The sequence below is a fragment of the Onychomys torridus genome, chromosome 2, assembly GCF_903995425.1.
Source record: "Onychomys torridus chromosome 2, mOncTor1.1, whole genome shotgun sequence".
Classification (NCBI taxonomy): Eukaryota; Metazoa; Chordata; class Mammalia; order Rodentia; family Cricetidae; genus Onychomys; species Onychomys torridus.
Window position 1 is genome coordinate 146,195,223 of NC_050444.1, and position 21,201 is coordinate 146,216,423.

At 48.2% G+C, this 21,201-nt stretch overlaps 2 protein-coding genes across 4 annotated transcripts in view; one reads left to right on the forward strand and one right to left on the reverse strand.

Moving 5' to 3' along the window:
- Eya3 (EYA transcriptional coactivator and phosphatase 3) overlaps positions 1 to 9,735 on the forward strand; it is an 87,704-nt gene extending 77,969 nt beyond the window's left edge. For all 3 annotated transcript variants that reach the window (XM_036177828.1, XM_036177829.1, XM_036177830.1), the window contains 4 exons: positions 1,910 to 2,024; positions 3,654 to 3,775; positions 4,958 to 5,058; positions 7,340 to 9,735. In XM_036177828.1, coding sequence (XP_036033721.1) covers positions 1,910 to 2,024; positions 3,654 to 3,775; positions 4,958 to 5,058; positions 7,340 to 7,420 — 419 coding nt within the window. In that variant the 3' untranslated portion in view covers positions 7,421 to 9,735. The remainder of the gene's footprint in view (positions 1 to 1,909; positions 2,025 to 3,653; positions 3,776 to 4,957; positions 5,059 to 7,339) is intronic.
- Positions 9,736 to 14,573: 4,838 nt separating this feature from the next.
- Xkr8 (XK related 8) lies at positions 14,574 to 21,120 on the reverse strand. The gene is made up of 3 exons (XM_036177832.1): positions 20,777 to 21,120; positions 18,832 to 19,028; positions 14,574 to 16,362 (listed from the first exon to the last, which is right to left on the reverse strand). The coding sequence occupies exons 1-3, from the start codon at positions 21,067 to 21,069 to the stop codon at positions 15,653 to 15,655; spliced, it is 1,200 nt and encodes a 399-aa protein (XP_036033725.1). The 5' UTR covers positions 21,070 to 21,120; the 3' UTR covers positions 14,574 to 15,652.
- Between the last annotated feature and the right edge of the window lie 81 nt (positions 21,121 to 21,201).

The window sequence follows — 21,201 nt, forward strand, 5'->3', positions numbered from 1 at the left end:
TGTTCAAAATAGAAGAGACATTAGAAATCTACTCTAAATACCTCATTTGGCAGTTGAGAAATACCCATCATAGTGTCCAGCATAGCATAACACAGTCACATGGCAAGGTAGTAGGCTGGCCACATTCCCTGATTTTGGTCAGTGTATTTTCCAATCTTGTAGTTCCTTTACTAGTGATGTGCTCTTATAAGAAAATATTTAAAACTATGAGCCATCACTCTCAAAAAAGACTGCACACAGTGCTGCATGAAGTTTAGTCCTTGAGTAGATTATACAGGAGAGTGTTCTGCCATGTCACCCAGGGCTTTGAAGTTCCCTCTGGGTCGTCCTGTGACAGCCCTGATAGCAGATAACATCATGGGCTTCCAGATCTCAGAAATCTAATTGCTTTTTTCAGAACCCCCTCCTGTTATTTTTTATTCTTTTGGGGGGCCTGCCCCCAGCTCCCAAATAAATCACACACAGCGGCTTATTCTTAATTATAAATGTCTGGCCTTAGCTTGCCTTGTTTCTGGCCAGCTTTTCTTAACTTACCCCAGTTACCTTTTGCCCCTGGGCTTTTTCCTTTTCTTCTGTGATCTTACTTTCACTCTTACTCAGTGGCTGGCTGGGTGGCTGTGTGGCTGTGTGGGTGGCTGGCTGGCTGGCTGGCTGGCCCCTGATGCCTTCCTCCTCCTCTGGCTGTGCTACATCTCCCATATTTCTCCTATTTATACTCTCTGCCTGCCAACCCTGCCTGTCCTTTCTCCTGCCTCCCTATTTGGCCATTCATCTCTTTATTCGACCATCAGGTGTGTTAGACAGGCACAGTAACACAGCTTCATGGAGCTAAACAAAAGGAACACACCTTAAAACAATATCCTACCACACCCTCCCCTAAGCTTGAATCTCTGCTCCTTTCCTGCCTCCTGACTAGATCTCATTTCCTAGACAAAATGATACAGCACACCATGAGTCTCCTGAGCCTAATTGGGAGAACATATAAAAAGTGCTACCAGCCAGACATGTGGCACATACATTTAATGCCAGCACTAGGGAGGCTGAGGCAGGTGGATCTCTGAATTCAAGGCCCACCTGCCTGGTCTATATAGTAAGTTCCAGGACAGCCAGGGTTATATACACTAAGACTGCCTTAAAAAAAAAAAAAAAAGTAACACCTCCCTGTAATGCAGAACTTTTTATAATTCTAAGTCACCCTTGTTTTTTGAATATTGTAATTCAGAGTATCTAACAGTGGGCTTCTGTATGAGACCTGCTACGTTTTATGCCCAGTTAATCTAGTCTCCTAGAGCAGTGTATAGTATGCTGTCGGCTGGAGTTGTTTCCGAAGTAAAAAGTGCAGGGATCGGTCCGTCCCCTGGAGTCCTGACTGGCATGTTCCTGTGCAGGTGGAAACAGAGCTTGTACCAGAACCTCTGTGATGTTTATGTCAGCTGACTTTGTTGTGGTGTGCCCATAGGAGAGAAAATATTTTGGTGAGGAGTCACCTTTGAGTAGCACCATTCTTTACAAGTTTTTTAAAACATGAGAACATATAATCTTGGGCTCGTGGAAGCTGCTTCCACGTATAGCAAGTCTATTGGCTACTTATCTCCAGCACAGCACCTGACAAACAGCCTAGAAGGAAGAAGGGTTTGTGTCACAGCTCCAGAAGTTCCAGAGGCAGGAGGAGAGGTCACACGAGTCCACAGCCAGGAAACGGCGAAAAGTACTTGTGCTCAGCTGCTTCTCCTTTGTATTCAGTCCAGGACCCCAGCCCACCTCAGTAACCTAATTTTGATGCTCCTTCACAGACCTGACCACAGATTTGTTTCCATGGTGATTCCAACCCCATCATGCTGCCTATGAAATTGCCCGTCACGGCAAGTTTACGTTGTCAGATAACAAGTGTGTCTGCTTTTCTCCGAAGGCCTCCTCAGCCCCCCGAGGAAGGAGGCGCTGCAGAGACTGCGAGCAGAGATCGAAGTCCTCACCGACTCCTGGTTAGGAACTGCGCTCAAGTCTTTGCTTCTCATCCAGTCTCGGTAAGGAGAGGTCTCCTTCACAGCTATTCCTCGCCAAGACACTGCTTCCTAGTGTCCAAGATAGGCCATCCCTAAAATGGAGTTTAGGAATCAGGAATTAGAAGGCTCAAATGAGGGCTGGAGAGATGGCTCAGTGGTTAAGAGCACCAACTGCTCTTCTAGAGGTCCTGAATTCAGTTCCCAGCAACCACATGGCGGCTCACAACCATCTGTAATGAGATCTGGTGCCCCCTTCTGGCCTGCAGGGATACATGCAGACAGAATACTGAATACATAATAATCTTTAAAAAAAAAAAAAAAAAAAAAAAAGCAGTGGTGGTGCACTCCTTTAATCCCAGCATATAGGAGGCAGAGGCTGTCAAGATCTCTGAGGCCAGCCTGGTCTATAAGAGTGAGTTCCAGGATAGGCTACACAGAGAAACCCTGTCTTGGAAAAGGAAAAAAAAAAAAGCAAGCAGGATTTAAATGAAAAGGATCTCTAGACAAGCATAGTGGTGCACACCTTGGTCCCAGGTCTTAAGAGATGTAGGGAGGAGGATCAGCAGTTCAAGTCCATCCTTAGCTATATAGTTTGAGGGCAGTCTGGGCTTCATGAGACTCTTGTCTCCAAAAGAAAAAGGGGAGAAACAAAAAAGACTAAGAGAGCCAGCAAGGGGTCAGTATGTGCTTGCTGCTAAGCCTAATGGTGTTAGTTCAACATACACAATAAATGTCACTTTAAAAAGATGAAGATGAAGCCAGGCAGTGGTGGTGGTGCACACCTTTGATCCCAGCACTCAGGAGGCAGAGCCAGGTGGATCTTGGTGAGTTCAAGGCCAGCCTGGACTACAGAGCGAGATTCAGGACAGCCACCAAAACTACACAGAGAAACCTGGTCTCGAAAAACCAAAAAAAAAAAAGGAGGAAGATGATTAAGGGAATTTTGCCTTGAAGCCTAGAGTGCAGCTGTAGCACGTACCAACACCCTGTTGCTCTCTCCCCCTCATGTCTATAACGTGGGGAACAACAAAAACCAACCACCTCAAACTGAGGATAGAAACCAGTGGAGGTAAGAGACCGAGTGAATCTTTGTGACATGTGGAATCTGAGTGGCTGTCGTGTGATGAGCAGAGAACTTAAATCACGCCTCACGGGAGTGGCATTTCTATTAAATAGAACGACAAATGGACGCTCTCACCGTGCATTTGTTTCTCACGTGTGGCACCCGTGACAGGAAGACGTAGTGAGAATAGCTAACAAGCTGCAGCGAGAAACAGTGGCCAGGTTGGGGAGTTGAGAATGGAGTCTCAGTGGTGGAGCGCACTCACTGCCCTAGGAGAGGACCCAGGTTCAATTCCCAGCACCCACATGTATATGAATAGCCATCTCACTGGTCCCTCGGCCCTTTGGTATAGAAAATAAAGTCCAAAGCAAAGTAATAATTGAGCTGGGTATGGTGGGGCAGGAGGCAGAGGCGGGCAGACCTCTGAGTTCAGGCCAGCCAGAAAGAAGAGGAGTACTCTACCGTTGACCCTGATGTGTCGTGTGTCCCGCTGCGAGGGTTCCGGTCAGACCCTGCGGAGCTGACCTGTTTGAAGTCGAGCGCCCCGGTGGTTTCACTTTCGCCACTTTGTTCTTGCTCTCTTCTAGAAAGAACTGTGTGAATGTGCTGATCACCACCACACAGCTGGTTCCGGCCCTGGCCAAAGTTCTCCTATATGGACTAGGAGAAATATTTCCCATTGAAAACATCTACAGTGCTACCAAAATCGGTACGTTGTTCTCCACTGGCCTCTCAGGGAGAATTTCCCTGCAGCGTGGGTTTCTGCCAGTTCTGCTGCACAGCACAAATGTGTTTGCCGTCCAGTGTATGTGTATGCGATCTTCTGGTAAGACAGTTGAGGCTCAGCAGTTACCGTGTTTGCTCAAGAAGTCAGAACTAGTAAGCCACTTTCTCCTGCAATATTCATTCATTCATTCACTTATTCTTTGTTTTTTGTTTTTTTGAGACAGGGTTTCTCTGTAGCTTTGGAGCCTGTCCTGGACTAGCTCTGTAGACCAGGCTGGCCTTGAACTCACAGAGATCCACCTGCCTCTGCCTCCCGAGTGCTGGGATTACAGGTGTGCTCCACCACCGCCCGGCTCATTCACTTATTCTGGCTGAAAAATCTGTTACTGAGACCAGCTGCCTGGCTAGGTTCAAATCTGCCATCAAGTCTGACGGCCTGGGCTCCGTCCTCAGGGCCAGATGGTAGGAGAGAATCAACTGCACAGGTCGTACTGTGATCTCCGCCCTCGTACCTCGGAACATAGATGTACACATACACACAGATAATAAAGAATAAAAACATGTTAGCTGGAGAGACGGCTCAGCAGTTAAGAGCACTTGTGCTTGTAAAGGCCTTGGTTTCCAGCACCCACGTGGTGGCTCACAACCACCCATAACTCCTGTTCTAGGGGATCTGATGCTCCCTTCTGGTCTCTGCGGGCAGCAAGTACACACATGGTACACATGCATACATACAGGCAAAACACACATACAATGAATAAATCTGCTGGCCTGTTGGACCTGGGTGGTCCATTATCTGTGAAGTGAGGAGTGAGAGTTACATGAAAGAGCTCGAAAGTACGGGAAACGCAAGAACAGAGTGGTGGAAGTGGTCGCAGCTTGTTCTGCCCAGGGTCATTGTCCTCTCTCTGGAGACACTCCTTGGTGCTAAGGTTGTGGGAGCCTACCCTTTAATGTGAAGGCTAAAGTGAGTCGGCTGGTAATGGCTTGCTTTCCCGTTCTTTGGGCAACAGGGCTACTGGGGCTCTGGCTCTGCTCCTAACTCCTAACCAAGTAGTCTGCACAGGCTGCCAGTGAGGCAGATAAACGGAGCAGCAGTCCTGATCTGTGGGATTGAAAAGGGTAGGGAAGACTGTTCTCATAGGAAATGTGGTTTTCTCTGTAGGTAAGGAGAGCTGCTTTGAGAGAATTGTGTCAAGGTTTGGAAAGAAAGTCACATATGTAGTGATTGGAGATGGACGAGATGAAGAAATTGCAGCCAAGCAGGTAACTGTAGAAAGGGGGGAAAAATCAGTTATGTGGTTGTGCATGAAGCAATTAGAAAGACTGTACAGTAGAGCCTGTATGGGGGTACACATCTGTAATCTCTACATCTGGAGGCTGTAAAAGGATAATGGACTACGTGGGGTGGGGGTAAGGATGGAATCAAGGCTGAGGATATACCTAACTTGGCAGGGTGCTGTCTAGCCACAGGAAACCCAGGTTCAGTCCTCAGCACTGTCTAACCGGGATGGAGCATGCCTGTACCGTAGCGCTTGTGAGGTGTAGGCAGGAGGTTGAAAGGACATCCTTGGCTACATAGTGAGGTCACAGGATGCATGAGACTGTCAGAAAAGGGCCTGGGGGGAAAATGGTGGGAGTGAAAAGTCTTTACAACTGTTGTGTATCTGTGGTATGAATCTCCCTTCCTCACTCTTCTTCAAGGAAAGATCTTTTTTCCCTCAGGTAGACAATGTGTTAGATCCTCCTCTGTCCTTTCTCCCCTTCCACTCAGTAGTCTTAGAACCAGGCCTGGAGACGTAGTTCAGTGGGATAATGCTTGTTTACATGCACTAGGAAGCCCCGGGATCAATCCCCAGCACCACATAAAACTAGATATGATGGTACACATCAGTGATTCCAGTACTCAGGAAGTGGGGTCAGGGTGATCAGAAGCTGAAGGTCATCCCTAAGCTACATGGCAAGTTCAGGGTCCCCCTCATTAATCCTGCAGTGGGCCTCATCTTCATCTGAGATTCTGAGGACATCAGACTGACTGCAAAAGGCAAACTGTTCTGACCTTCCCAGGCTTTAAAATTGGGGAGGAACCAAACAAGTACACTCAGTCGGAGGTTGTATTGTAGGGAAAGGCTTTGTGGTTTTGAAAGCCCTGCAGGTTGGTTCGCATAGTTCCCTGTCACTGTGTAGGCCCCAGCCCTGGGTCATGCTTCCTTCATACAGGAAACAGTAGATGAGTTTGGGCTATGGAACCTAAAGTCAGGTAGATTAAGCTAAGTGTGGTTGTGTGCACCCACAGTCCTGGCTACTTGGATGGAGAGGAGAGATTGCTTGAGCCCAGGAGTTAAGGTCAGCTTCACCTACATAAAAAAGCCCTGTCTCTTAAAGTTGAGTGAAATGCACTATTAGCTGTGCAGCAGTGCATTTTCCCTCTCGGAGTCTGTTCATCTGCTGTGTGGGTATACGAAAGTTCTCCCCTTGGCCTGTTTCTTTTGCTTGTAGATCTAGAGCCATGGCTTACCAACTAGGACTGCCCCGATTTTTTTCACCCAGTTCATACAAACCACAGCAACTACTAGTGAACTATATGATTGACAATCAGTTGGCATCATTGTTTCATGTTTTCATTTGCCACTTGATAGAGCCAATTCATAGAGCTTGATAGAGCTTTTCCGTGTTAATCATCAAAGCTTTTGATTCTCCAGTTCTGTTCAGTCTCCCTTTGGGGAAAACATCAGTGGCTTCTGAGTCTGGTGAAGGAGTAGGGAAGAGAGAGAAGAGCTTGCTTGAGCTCTTGCATGAATGTGCCCAGAGGAAGAGGGAACTGATTTCCAAGCAGCCTACCCATGGGGCCATCCAAGCTGTCAGTGTCCTTCCTTCCATGACAGAATGCCATGATCTGGCACCGCTGTCCTCGTCCTCTGCTGTCTGCTAACAACTTTACAGTTGAGCCCAACAACAGTAGCTGACTGGGCCAGAACTGTTGTAGAATCTCAGCATTCTGAATCACCCGGTCAGTGAAACAAATCGAGTCCATTTCACACAACATGGCTTCCAGAACAGCACATGGTCTTCTTGGTGCAGCTCTGGTGATGTAACATCTGTACACCTGTATCTTGGATATAGTATTTGAGTGAAGACTTACAGGAAACTGACCGTCTCCAAGGCGGTACTTACCTTAGTACTAGCTTCCTTCCTACTTTTCAGTTGTAACAGGATCTCCAGTGTTGCTCAGACTGGCCTCAATCTTGTAATCCTCCTGCCTCAGCCTCCCAAGTTCTGGGATCACAGGCATTCACCACTACATTCAGAAGTACTAATTTCTTATCGCCATTTTATTTGATCCTGAAAACCTTAAAAGCTGAGACAGGTATCTGGTAGCATTGAAATCCCATAAAAATTCCTCACATACAATCTATGTCTCGTATTGTACAAAAGTTCTGACACATGGACAGATGGTTACCAAGAGCCTCAAGAGACACCTGTGGAGGAGAGGGTGTGAGTTAGATCCCAGAAATTGGGCTGACTAGCCTTCCTTCTTCTCTTCCAGCACAACATGCCCTTCTGGAGGATCACAAACCATGGAGACCTGGTGTCCCTGCACCAGGCTTTAGAGCTTGACTTCCTCTAAGAACTGGAACGTGGAGCTTTCCTTCCTTGTGAGCTTCTTTTTACCTCCGACAGGAGTCAGAGGCCAGAACCCTCTGAGACCCTTCTCTCCTGTCTGTCTGTCTGTCTCTCTGTGTCTCAGCGCCCCCTCCCCTCTCCTGTGCTCTTTCTCTCTCTCCGTGGAATGCTGGCGAGAACACAATCAGTTTTTGCTAAGAGTGAGCGAAGCCCCGTCCATAGTACAGCAGGAGGCGGCTGGAAAGAACAGCAGACCCCCACTACTGTGCTTGAATTGTTCGTTTCATTTCAAAAAGGAAGAACAAGAAAAGGCAGCGCGTGGGGCACAGTTGCACTCTTGGTGCATGGACAGACCCCGAGCTGCTCCTGGTCATGCTGACGGAAAATGCATTCGTCCCATGAGAACGTCTCCTGTATCTTAGCTGTAGCGCTTCTCCCCCAGTGAATGGGTATGTTCTTTTTGTAGGTGAGGGTCTGGTCTCTAAAGCGCCCTCCTTGTCTATGAAGAAAGCGCTGTGTAAAGTTTCTGGGACAGTAGTAATGGGAATATCGGAAATACCTCTCTGGGACAGCAGCACCTCTTCAGTGGCCCCAGCGCTCTGCTCTCCCCAGGAGGCTCCTTACTGTTTCAGGACGCTGGTCACTTACTAACTTCAGGCTTAGGCGTCTCCCATCTTGTAAGCCTCAGTCTCCTTGCCAGTCCTTCTTCCTCTGTAACCAAAAGTCACAACCCTGGAACCTTCTTCCCACAGACAATAAATCTAAGCCTTTAGCTTATAATTTAGAGGCTCTGTCCCAGGAGGCTCAGCTTCCAAACTGGAGAGAAGGGACTCGGGCTTCTTAGGAATTTCATCCTTGGCTCCTGAGGTAAGATTCTACCTAGTGTTCCTGTAGAGCAGCACCTGTTCTCAGCAGATGCTCGCTCTGTGGCCAGCTCAGTCATCGGATGCTGGCTTCACACTCCTGCCCTCTGTACCTCAAATCCACCTCTCGCTGTGCAGCTCTGGCCAGCCCCTGCCCACTCAGTTCAAGTCAGAAAGTCCTAAAAGCAAAAAAGTCTGCTTCCTTTGCCCGCACTTACATGCAGTTATATGCCAACTTGTATTTACCCAGATCTGTGCCTGGGAGTGGAGAGCAGATAGCTATAATCAAAACCCAATTTACCAGATGAAGTGGGAAACCAGGCCAGAATGACTCTCGACTTAAATGCCTGGAAATATAATCCTGAGCTAGGCGCAAGAGCACCTCTCAGCCTGCCCCCTAGATGGCTTGGATGGGAACCTGGGCCTAGTCCCAGCCTTCAAGCCCAGCTGGTTTTTGTATTTTTGTTTTGTTTTGTTTAAAGGCACTATCCCTTGAGGACCAATGTGGGTACCTGATTAATTGGGGTAAATTTCCCTAGAGTTGAGGATATGTACAGCCTTGGTCCTCAAGAGGTCCTTGATGGATCCCTCACGAGAGTCACTGTCCCAGAGAGGCTGGCGCACAGAGACAAGGCTCCTCTTACTGTCAGGCTACTGGACAGCAGCAGCAAAGCCAGCACAACATCTTCAGAACTGTTGGACAATGCTGACCATGAGCCCAGTAGTTGAGGAAGGGCTCAGATGGGAGGTGGGGTGGTGCTCCATCTTGGCCATCACTGGGCTTCGTTTAGAGCTAGGAAGTGGGAACAAAGTTGGAGTCTAAGCCAGTCTTCCCTAGGCTATATTCTCACCGTCCCAACACTACCCAGCCTTGCTTCATGGCCCATCCCAGAAAACTCAAGGGTAAGTTTTGACTTTCAAGCCTCAAACCCTTCCCTCATTGCCAGTGTAGTTTCCTGTCCTAGACAGGGCCACCTGTTGGTCTTCAGGCTTGTAAGACTGCCGCACCTCTATGCACACAGGTGACACCACAGACCCTTCAGGGAAGACTATTCTTAGAGTGTAACCTGGAATCCTTTTCCTCTTGCCCTGGCCTGCCCAATTTAGCTCTTTACAACAGGAATTTGGACTTGGCCAAGAGAGGCAAAGAGATATTTATTCTGAGCTGAAGAGCCTCTGCTCTGGCAGCAACCACCCTGTCAGAGGGCAGACAGGAAGCAAGTCTCCACCAAAAGGAGCATTCAGGGACTGCTGCCCTTTGTATTGACTTTGCCTCCTTCCCACAAAGGCCTAGGAAGGAGAATGAGCTGGCAGCAGCAAGGGCAGTTAGTACTGGGAAGATGGCTCCTTGGTTAATAGCATCGGCTGCTGAGACAGAGTTCAAGGTTGGAGCACCCGCAGGGCTGCTCCCAACCATCTGTAACTATGGTTCCAGAGGATTTGATCCCCTCTTCTGGCCTCTTCAGGCACCAAGCACTTACATATGTGCAAGCAAACACATAAAATAAAATTTCTTTAAAAAATTAAACGCTGTTGGAATTGGACCTGAAAGAAACTGGGTTCTTTCATCAAAAAGAGGCAGTCTTTACTGTAAAGAGCACCCTGAAGTAATGAGCTGGTAAATCCTTTCCCTGATGGATCCAGTGTTTTCGAGGGTTAGTCTGGACATCTCATGGTGTGGGCTAATTCTAGGCGTGTCTGTGGAGTTGCAGGAATGTTCCAGGGTAAGAGGTGACTTTCGAATGTAAAACTGACTGTGCCTTAGCATCACTGCATCCAGTGCCCTTGGGGCAGCTGGTGATGTCCAGGGGGTGGATACCTGCTCCAGAATTTAGGTGCCTGTTTGGGCTGTTGATTTGGGGGTGTCAGAGCTAGTATCCCAAGAGACTTGGCACAGCTTGTCTGCGGTTCACACAAACTCAACCTTACAGCTCCAAATAGGATCTAATTGGCATACTGCAGCTTGCAAGCATGTAGCACTTCTATTGCAAGCATGTGGCACTTCTAGACACTACTTTGAATGGGAGTCACACATTGACAAGAGCACCAGTCAAAGCATGGTGCTGTCCTCCTGAAGAGTACAGGCTAGCCCCTCAGAGGCAAGCTTGGGCTCTCCATCCTTACTCTTCCCCAGGGTGCAGCTGAGACCCTTCTTGAGTAAGCTTATGTTCCTTGCTGCTAACCTGGTCTTCATCTTCAAGAAGCTAGAACTATCCAGACAGATTCATTGTAGATGCCAAGTTGGAATTCTGAGCTCAGATACCTTAACCACAAGAGGCAAAACTCTGCTTGTGTCCCAGCCTGTCCGCAGGCCACCCGTCCTCCCTCTCCCTGAGTCAACTCTAGCAAGCAAGGCTCTCTGGATGCCTCCTAGCACACTGAGCGGAGCTGTCCATTAAGGACCATTCTACTTGGATCACCGCTCTCCCTCTGGACTTCAGATGCCTCTTCAGCAGGAAAAGGCATCAGTTGGGTTGGATGTATTTATGTGACTGTGGGCATTTGTGGTTAGAGTCCTTGACCATAATGTTATATGTAATGGGAACTATCTTATAAACTTGAAAAAAATAAAATTTTTATTTTCTATACAGTTTTCTCATTTGTCTTTTCTAAATAGGGTTAGTCCAGTTGCCAAGACGTGCAGGGTCTTTAATTTCACACATACAAAAAGTTGGAAAACAAGGAATTGTTTTTATTAAAAATTTTTTCTAGAATGCACTGCTTTTTAAGGTGTAGAAATGGAGTAGATTTCATGAGCTGTCAAGTGTACTGAACTGTACTAAAGAGAAGTCAGTCTGTGCCAAGCATAAGCTGCAAACCAATAAAACTAACATGAACCTTTAGATTTCATGCCACACAAGCCAGTTTTTCTCCATTCCTTCACATTGGTCTGAGTGGTCTTTACTGGCCTGAAGAACAACCAAGAAGTCTTCTTGCCTTCTCTTCCAATGAAAGAAATTAGAATTTGTTTGTTTCTGAGGGTCAGAAATGTCAGACCAATTTCCTCCAGGAAGTGTGAAGTCATCTTGTACCTCGGTTAGTAGTCTTTCAAGCCACAGTGCTGCTGAAGCTGACAGTTAGCTGATGTCTGCATCCTGCTTAGTTACAAGCACAGGTTCCAAGTGTTGACTACCTTCCAGATCCCAAGAGCAAGCATCTCCATCTCCTCCTAACAAAACATCTCTCCTACGAACCCTTCCCTAACATGTAAATCTTTTTCTTTTTTGTTTTTGTTTTTCAAGACAAAGTTGTTTTTTTGTTTTGTTTTGTGTTTTGTTTTTTCTTTTTGTAGCCCTGGCTGTCCTAGGACATGTAAATCTTAAAGTGGTTTGTTTTTCTAAAACAAGTTTCTTCATGTTTAAAAGTTCTTGGTCGGGAGCTGGAGAGAGGGGCCAGCAGTTAAGAACACTGGCTGCTCTTCCAGAGGACCCAGGTTCAATTCCAAGCACCCACATGGCAGCTCACAGCTGTCTGTAACTCCATTTTCAGGGGATCTGACAGCTCTTCACAGACATGTGCGGGCAAAATACTAATGCATATGAAATAGAAATAAAATTTTTTTTTTTTTTTAATTATTGGTCAGGTATGGTGTTCCTGTCTTTAAACCTCAGAAGCTGAGGCAAGATTGTCAAGTGAGCCTAAACTACATGTGGAACCTTGTCTCAAATGGCCAAAAACAAAGCAAAATATAGATATATTGATATATATGTCAATGGGAATCTTTAAGGACATTTTCTAATTACAGGTAATATCACTAATCTCTAAACTAATCTAAAAACGAAGTTTGTATGGTAGTACACACGAATAATCCCAGCAATTGGGAAGTTGGAGGAGGAGGATAATGTGTTCAAGGTCATCTCGAATAGGAGAGACAGACTGTTAAAAACAAGGCCAATTGGGGGCTGGAGAGATGGCTCAGTGGTTAAGAGCAGCAACTGTTCTTCCAGAGGTCCTGAGCTCAATCCCCAGCAACCACATGGTGGCTCAAAAACCACCTGTAAAAAGATCTGGTGCCCTCTTCTGGCCTGCAGGGACACATGCAGACAGAATACTGTATACATAATAAATAAATAAATCTTTAAAAAAGAAAAAAATTGGGCGAAAGTCAACCAAAAAGTTCAGTTCCTGGGCTGGCAAGATGGCTCAGTGGGTAAGGGTATCCGCCACCCAGCCTGACATTTGGTGGAGAGGAAGAATGACCCTGTGAGCTGTGTGTGTCTAGCTGCTGCTCCTGCAAGCATACACAATGTAAATAAAAAGTTCAAAAACAAAAACAAGGCCAATTGTAATAACGTGCATTTCTTTTTAAAATTTTTTAAAAGCCGGGCATTGGTGGCGCACGTCTTTAATCCCAGCAGCGGCAGGCAGATTTCTGTGAGTTCAAGGCCAGCCTGGTCTACAGAGTGAGATCCAGGACAGGCACCAAAACTACACAGAGGAAACCCTGTCTCGAAAAACAAAATTGTTTTAAGTGTTTTTGTGCTTGTATATGCATGTGCAAAGGCCAAAGGAGAATGCTGGTTCCCTGGAGCCAGAGTTACAGGCAGTCGTGAACTACCCAGAGTGAGTTCTGGGAGCCAATCCTCCAGAAGAGCTGAGGGGGCTCTTACCTGCTGAGCCATATCCCCAGCTCCAACCCTGACATGTGTTTAGTTACAGTACTTGACAGATGAGGCAGGAGGGTCAGGAGTCCAGCCTCAGCTGTATGATGTGTTCCAAGGTAGCTTAGCTGTACATTAGGTAGAATATGTAACTTTATAGTACATGACTATGTATTTTAGGTAGTATAACACATTGTTTGGATTTAATACACATAATCATTTGACAACTTCATCTGGAGTACACATGAAAACTCAGCCAAAATTAGAATTCTAAACACATCTGTCTTTGCTTTGTTTGAGACAGAGTCTCATGTAGTCCAAGCCGGCCTCTAAGTCATTGAGGAGGAGTTTGAACTCGTGATAATCTTGCCCAGAACGGTAGGTGCTGCACACCAGCCCAGCCCTCTAAGATCTTACCCATTGTGATTTCAGGTGTGTACCCCTAGAGGCGTGCCTTTATAAAATGGCCCTTCTGATGCAACACATCTGGTCTTCATGAGGTGGTGGAGATTGCTTTGGCTGCTTCTACTGGTCTAGGAAATTCAAGTCTGGAGAATTAGGTCTTTTCTGTCCATTTTCAGTATGAGAAGTGCCACCTTCTTCCAGAACCTCTCGCCTGACCCCCACCTGCATCTCCACAGCCTTGTTAGCTGTGAGCCAACAGCACTCCACAGTCCTCTCCCAGCGAGACTGTCCCTCAGGACCAGCACTTGCAGAGACTCCTCTCCACCAACATACCACATGACTCTAGACTCTGCTTGCTTCTGGGGGGCTTGAGGCTGCAGACACTGCTAAAGTAGCTCTTTCTGCACCTTCCGTTCCTGTTTCTCAGAGAGGCCTTCTCTAACAGTTCTGTGTAAAGCTGTAACTCGCCCACAGCACACACCACCTCACATCTCTCGCCTGGTTTTCTTTGAGCACTTGACACTGTGACACTGTGACATATTTTGGTCGAACTTTATTTTACCTTTACACCAATAAGCGACTGGTAGAACTATCAAGTCCCAGCACTGGGAACTAGACCCTTTTCTTCTGCCTCTGGCACCTTTTTCCTATTTCACCAGACCACAGACTTCCCAGAGCAGACCGCTCCCTCTCCCTAGAACCAGGGATCGCATCCATATCCCAGGAATCCCCTCTTACCTATGGAGGACTCCCAGTACTTCCACCTTCCACCCAGCCTCTCAAACTCATCTTCTAGTCCTAAAGATGCTACTCTGCAGGCCCAGAGGCAGAGCTGCTAAGACAGTGCATTAGAGTCTGCCCAGATGTGCGTTCTGCTGCCTGCCAAATGAGCAACCCACTCTGGCTCACCAGCTAATGCATCTTGGAAAGCAAAATTAAATCATGTTGCGGGATATTTGTACATTGTGCGATGATGTTGCTGTGATTGGTTTAATAAAGAGCTGAATGGCCAACAGCTAGGCAGGAGTTTAGGCAGGACTTCCAGGCAGAGAGAGGAAATAGATGAGTCTAGGCGCCCGAGACGCCAACAAGACACAGAGTGAGTCTGACATACAGAATGAAAGAAAAGTAAAAAGCCACGAGGGAAAACATAGTATAATATAAATGAGTTAATTTAAATTATAAGAGCTAGTGGGACAAACCCAAGCTTTCATAATAAGTCTGTCGTTATTTCATGGATAGCTGGTGGGACAGAGAAAGGCTAGCTACATTTGCTGCCCAACATGGGGCTCGAACCCACGACCCTGGGATTAAGAGTCACATGCTCTACCAACTGAAAGGGGAAATGTTGCAGGCGAATTGTTGGTATAGCCATTCCACTGTGACAGTAAAGCCACCTTGAATCAAAGGATGAAGTCAGCCATTGGCTGATCAGGATTAGCCATAGAGTTCTTGAAGGACTCATGAGGTCTGCTAGAAAGGACAGCAAGAAAAAAGAGGATTTCTGGGGAGGTAGTTTGGGAAAACATGGAGAAAGGGTCAGCCAATCGACTCTCCAATGCCCTTGGATTTACCAGGTCTTTATCTTAATTTCTGATTCCCCAGTTTTTATTAGACTGGAACAATTGAGATATTCATTATAAAGTCATACCCAAATCCACCCACATCTCTATTCCAGGGGTCTGTACCAGTTTTACGGGTTCCAGGTCCCTGCCACCTGTCTATAATAGAAAGGGTGATGGACTGTACTTAATAGTACATACTGGTTTGGAGAATTTCATGCAGTTTTAATAATACTGTTAAACACATGCGCACATGTTTTCTTCTTTCACAGGTTGAGGTAGGAGGTATGTATGCAAGCTAGAATGAAAAATACTCAATGGACAGTACATGGGCTAGACCACAGTCCATAAGGCACTTGGTTTTAAGGTGGCCCACAGTTGAGACAGCTGCATCTCGACACTGAAGGGGCTGCAGGGTCACCACTGGCCCTGGTCTTTGAAATCAGATTTGTTTCAGTGGGTTCGGGAGAGAAGCTAGGGCTGCCGCCAATTCAACAGTTAGAATGATGCTCCCAGAATTTAAAGTGCTCTCAGGATTTGTTGATTGAAGCAAATGGATATGGTGGGGTAGGGAAGACATGGAGAACATCTCCCAACACCCCAGGGCCTTCTAGGGCAGGCCAGAGAACCCAGGAGACGGGACACCTCCACCAGTTACCTGGGAAGTGGGAATGGCAACATGAGGCTTTGGTGACAGCAGCTCTGTTGGTTGGACAGGAAGAGAAAATGGCTTGTGTGGGATTGGCCGTTGGCCCTTCCAGGCCCAGCTCCCCACATGTTCCTCACGGCTGAGTCAGAACCTGCCTCAAAGGGCTTCTTCCCCCTCTCCAGTCTCTGGCAGAGAAGCCTCTGCTTTGACCCTGGGGAAGAAGTTACGTGCTAACTGAGTGGCGCGCCTGTTATAAAGCAGCTTAGGCCGTTTTGAAGGAAGGAGACTTCGGACCCCATCCACTTGGTCGGGTTCCCAGTGGCAGTGAGGGTGCAGCCAGAGGTAGTAGATCACACGCAAAGCCAGTCCCAGGAGGAAGCAGGCTCCTCCCATAATCAACCACATCTGCAAGAAGGTCCCACTGGGCAGCCAAGTGCTGCAAGTCACCCAGGTGCTGGCCAGCAGCACACTGTCACTGAGGATGAAGATCAGGTGGATGGCAGACCGGCCTCGGGTGCGGCCCCCAGTCACATTGAACCAGGAGAAATAAAGGATGATTGCCACTGTCACCCGGTACAGCCACTCAGATCTGGAGTTTGGCATAAATTTTGTGCCTTGAAGCCAGACCCAGAACAACAGTACCAGCCAGAGGCTGAGGAAATGCAGGGCCACATAGTAGGGGAAGAGAGCTGAGAACAGGGCAACAGCAAAGATTCGGGGCCCCAACAGCAGCAGGTTCCACAGGAAGTAGACGGCAGAGGAGCTCCAGCCCAGGCGGGGCTTAGAGGGAAGACAAGTACGCAAGGCCCGGTGGTAGTCCAGTAGTGCCCACGAGATGCCCAGGAAGGATGAGCTGATGCCAAACCCTACCAAGAGCAAGAAGAAACAAGTCAGCCTAGACTGCAGCCTGCCTGGCACCCCCCAGGGCTCACAGGATCCCTCGAAGGGTTCTAGAAGCCCCAAGTTGTTCAAGAGATGGTTGGTTAAGTTCCAACCAAAGAGAGTGCTCTGGCAGCGTTCAGAAGGATGGGAGACCTCATGTCTCCCTGTGCCATAGCCCTAAGCCTCTTCTGGGTCCCGTAACTCTTCCATTCCCAGACCCTGTCCCCTTTCTCCATGTCAGAAAGTAGACAGAAGATCTCATGGAGGAGCAATCGACTCCCTGCAGCTGTCCTCAGGACTAGGAGCAATGGCCTGCTTCCCCACCTGTGCGTCCTCTTCTCCATGTCCAGCCTGGCCCGGTATGCTGACTTTCCAAGATCCAATGATAGGGGTCCTATCCCACCTCTGAACTGCCTATCTCGGACTGGGAGCGCCAGCACCTCCAAGAGGATGGAGTGGTTTGAGCATGCCCTATAACGTGTCTTCCTTCACCTCTTCTAATTCATTCACTCAACAGAAGTTTACTGAGAGCCTACTGTGTGCCCAGAACCCACTGTGGCCTGGTACTGAACCTGTAGCTGTCCTTCCTCTTACTCACTCAGGCCCACTTACTCCTCACCCTGCAAACCCCGGCTTGAATAACTCCTGGGGTTGCCCTTTTAGACCCCACTCTGCAACCAGAGGTCCCTGTAACAACCCCCCCATTAACATAGCAATGACCTGTTTTGTTTGTTTCGAGACAGGGTTTCTCTATGTAGTCCTGGCTGTCCTAGAACTCTCTCTCTCTGTAGACCAGGCTGGCCTTGAATTCAAAGATCCGCCTGCCTCTGCCTCCTGAGTGCTGGCATTAAAGGCGTGTGCCACTACGGCCCGGCCTGTTTTCTATTTATGAGTTCCTGATAATAACTGTTTGCTCAATTAAAAGTTGAGAAAAACCTGTCTCCCCATGCACAACCACAGTGTAAATCATCTCCACCTGGTTCTGATCTCCAGGAAATGCCATGTACCCAGTGAGTGCTGAAAACGAGCAGGTCACCTTTCTGCACCTCTCTTAAGTAAAGTGAGGGGTTCTCCCAGGTCCCACTGTGAGTGATGACAAGGCAGATTCTTGGGGAGCTGCTGCAGAGAACCTTGAGGAATGAAGGGATGGGGAAGAAAAAGGGGAGCCCTGGGCTCTCAATTTGGTGTGATGTAGAGTCTCGATTAGTCCCAGGCTGGGCCCTTGGTCTCAAGAAAGTCCCTCCCAAGGCTCTTCACTGTACAGATTTCTCGGAGGGTTTATGGGCCCCATGAGTCTCTGCCACCTGTCTCTTCCAGTCACTCAGTACACCTAGTGTAACTATTTGTTTTACAGGCTGGGTGGAGGCTCTGTGTATCTTGCTCACCACTGTGTCCCCACCACAGTGACAGACAAAGAGAAAATATGAGTATCTAAGGGTTCTCTGTGGGGAGCAGGTGAGGTCCTGAGTGGATGTGTGTTATGGATATGAGCATGGCCATGCCAAAGACTCCAGTGCCTCGGACCCATGGGAATGGCAAAGACTCCTGGTCTAAGTACAGATGTTTAAAAACAGCTGGCCTTTAGCTAAAACCAGTACGTCCAGAAACTCCAAACGTGCTGCCTTGCTGCTTCGGAGCCCCAGGCCCATCCTCGGGCCAGCACTTGTGTGTGCCTGTTGTCTGACTACTGGTTAGGTCAGTCCCCACGCCAGCAGGTTGAAGCAGCGCGTTGTAATAAAACCTCCATTACCCAGCAAACCTCTCACATGTCGGTAACCTGTATAGTTTATTTATTATCATCAAACTAATAAAAAGGACAGCACAGGGGAGGCAGATGGTTTAGCAGCAGGGGAATTCTGTGAGTTTGAGGCCAGCCTGGTCTACATAATAAATACCAGTCTAGCCTGATCTACATAGTGAGAACCTGTCTCTGTCTGTGGTGTGTGTGTGTGTGTGTGTGTGTGTGTGTGTGTGTGTGTGTGTGTGTGTGTGTGTCCTGAGCTGAGGACCCAACCCAGGGCTAGGCAAGCACTCTACCACTGAGCTAAATCCCCAACCCTGAACCTGACTCAAAAATAAAAGATGGAGATGAGAAATACACCTGACGCTACCTCTGCTTTCTGCAATACACACATACACCTGCAAATACACACAAACATTAATTCACACACATACACAGACACATCATGTACCATGGGCTTTATATGCATCCCCCACATTTAATCTTCTCATCACGCCACGAGAAAGGTTCATTTATCATGCCCATTGTTCAGATGAGAACAAACATATAGTTTGAGTCACTTTCCTACCCTCATGGAGCTTGAAAAGGCCTAGATTTGAATCCAGATCCACTACCTCGTGCTCAGTCTCCCTGTTTTCTTTTTGTGCACCTATGAGTGAGAGCACTGCTGACATCAGAAGGGCCCCGAGGGAGTCATTGGCCTGGCACTCACATTGGTAGTATTCAGCATAGCCACTCTGTAAAACGATAGCCAGCACCAGTGTGAGCTGTGGGGTCGACTCCAAGAAATTCTCAAAGAGCCGCAGCATGCTGATGTCCAGGGTGAGGAAGTCCGCATAGGCCATGTCACTCTCAGATGGCAGCTCCTGCTGCCACATGAACAGCACCTGCTGCAGCCCTTGCAGGCACCTAGGCAGAACACACAGACGCCCAGCGGGCCAGGTCAGTGTTCTCTAAATTCCTCCATCTCCTACCACTGAGTGCACGGAGGTCACTTCAATGCTAGCTTGTAGATTCATTGCTATGGAACCTTAGGCAAGCCACCTAACCTCAAAGAACCTGTTTCCTCATCCATAAATTGGGGACATACAATGTCTACTCTTGCTGGTCAGGCATGGTCCCAAGTTTATCAACTCACAAAAGCCCCATTTTAGAGATGGCAAATGGAACTAAGACGCAAATAAGGGGCCTGAGAGATGGGTTAGCAGCTAATTGCATTCACTGCTCTTACAGAGGACCAGAGTTTAGTTCCCAACATCATAAGAGGTGGCTCACCTGTAACTCCAGCTCCAGGGGATCCAACACCCTCTCTGGCCTGTCTGTAATAACTGCCCTTCATACTCATCTGAGCTGTACTCACGTTCATACAATCCCTCAGGCAAAATGAAAACATTCAAAGCCCCCTCCCCACTGCTGGAAGCTGTATGCAGCTTTGCCAAGATCTGAGAAGAATTCCACAACAGATTCTGCATCTAGCCCCCCATCCTAACCCATATCACACCATGAAGCCCTGCCTTCATCACATGATCCTGACCCCTTGGTTTCACTTTCTCCCATCTCACCCAAGGGCTTATTCACAACTTAAAAAAAAAAAAAGTCACCAGGCCAGCACTGTGCCAGGGACTTTCTCACTACCCCCCTCTGATACTGGCTGAATATAGGTCCTTCCCAGTTCAGAAAACGCACACAATCCACACACATTTTCCAAGAACCAGTCTGTGTCCAGCCCTGGCTCACTCCAGGGATGCAGGTGAGTCAGGCAGGACCCATCTCTGCCATCTTCATTCCCTGATGGGGAAGCAACTCTTCACAGAAAAGGGCAGGAATGAGAAAAAAAGAGAAGGGGCGCTGTCCTGCAAGTTGGGGCTGCTGCCCAGGGCAGCATGAAGCTAGCTGTGCCAGGACAATGTAGGGACATGTGCCTTTAATCTGCTCAAAACACCAGCTGCAACTACTGCCATCCATGCTAGAACACTGAGTAAACTGAGACCCAGAGAGGTCAGTGACTCACCCAAAGTCCTATTGTGACAAAGACAAAAAGTAATCCAGGCAGTGGTGGTGCATGCCCTTAAGAGACAGGTGGATCTGCGTTTGAAGCCAGCCTGGTCTCAGAGCCAGTTCCAGGGCTACGCAGAGAAATCCGGTCTCGAAAATAATAATAGTAATAATAAATTTAAAATTAAAATTTATAATTTAAAATTATAAAAAATAGCCGGGTGGTGGTGGCACACGCCTGTAATCCCAGCAGAGGCAGGTGGATCTCTGTGAGTTCGAGGCCAGCCTGGTCTACAGAGCTAGTCCAGAACAGGCTCCAAAGCTACAGAGAAACCCTATCTCGAAAAAAAAAAAACCAAATATATATTTATTTATTTATTTATTTAAAAACCGGCCTCGGGCCCCATTATACCAGGGTTTCTCACTGTTCTCACTTGTCTACCAGCCTGCCTTCTTCACATGACTGCCACTTAGTACACCAAAACCAGCACAGAATTCACAGATGGCGGTGCCAAACTTGGATTCTGGGGAACCCAAGCTCCCTTCCTCGCTTTCCTGAACCTGGGTCTTCAACTGCGTCCAGGGAAAGACTGGTCTTGGCTCTGAAGGCTGTCAACTCGCTCGCGTTCTTTCCTCGACGGGCAGGACGGGCACTCACTCACCTGTACAGATAGCCGAGCTGCAACAGATGCAGCAGCGCCAGGAAACGACGCGAGTGCTTCGACCCATGCAGGTCCGCGGGGTCGGAGGTCAGCCAGACCCAGCTGAAGAGCTGCATCTGCACCGACGACAGGCCCAGCAGCGCCAGCACCAGCGCAGCCCACACGTAACGGCCACCGAGTACATACTGGACGACGGCCCACAGGTCGGCGGCCACGTCCAGCAGGAAAGACAGGGTGCCCACCACGCCCACGACCAGCTCCAAGAACACAGTAGAGCGTACAGACAAAGGCATGGCCCGCTCCAGCCAGCTTCTCAACCGCGGGCCTGCCCTCCAGCCCGGGTCGTCGGGCAGGAAGGGGGCGGGACAGTCCTCGGGGGCGGGGCTGGGGGCGGGACTTCCCCCCTCTCGCCCTGTCCGGGGAGG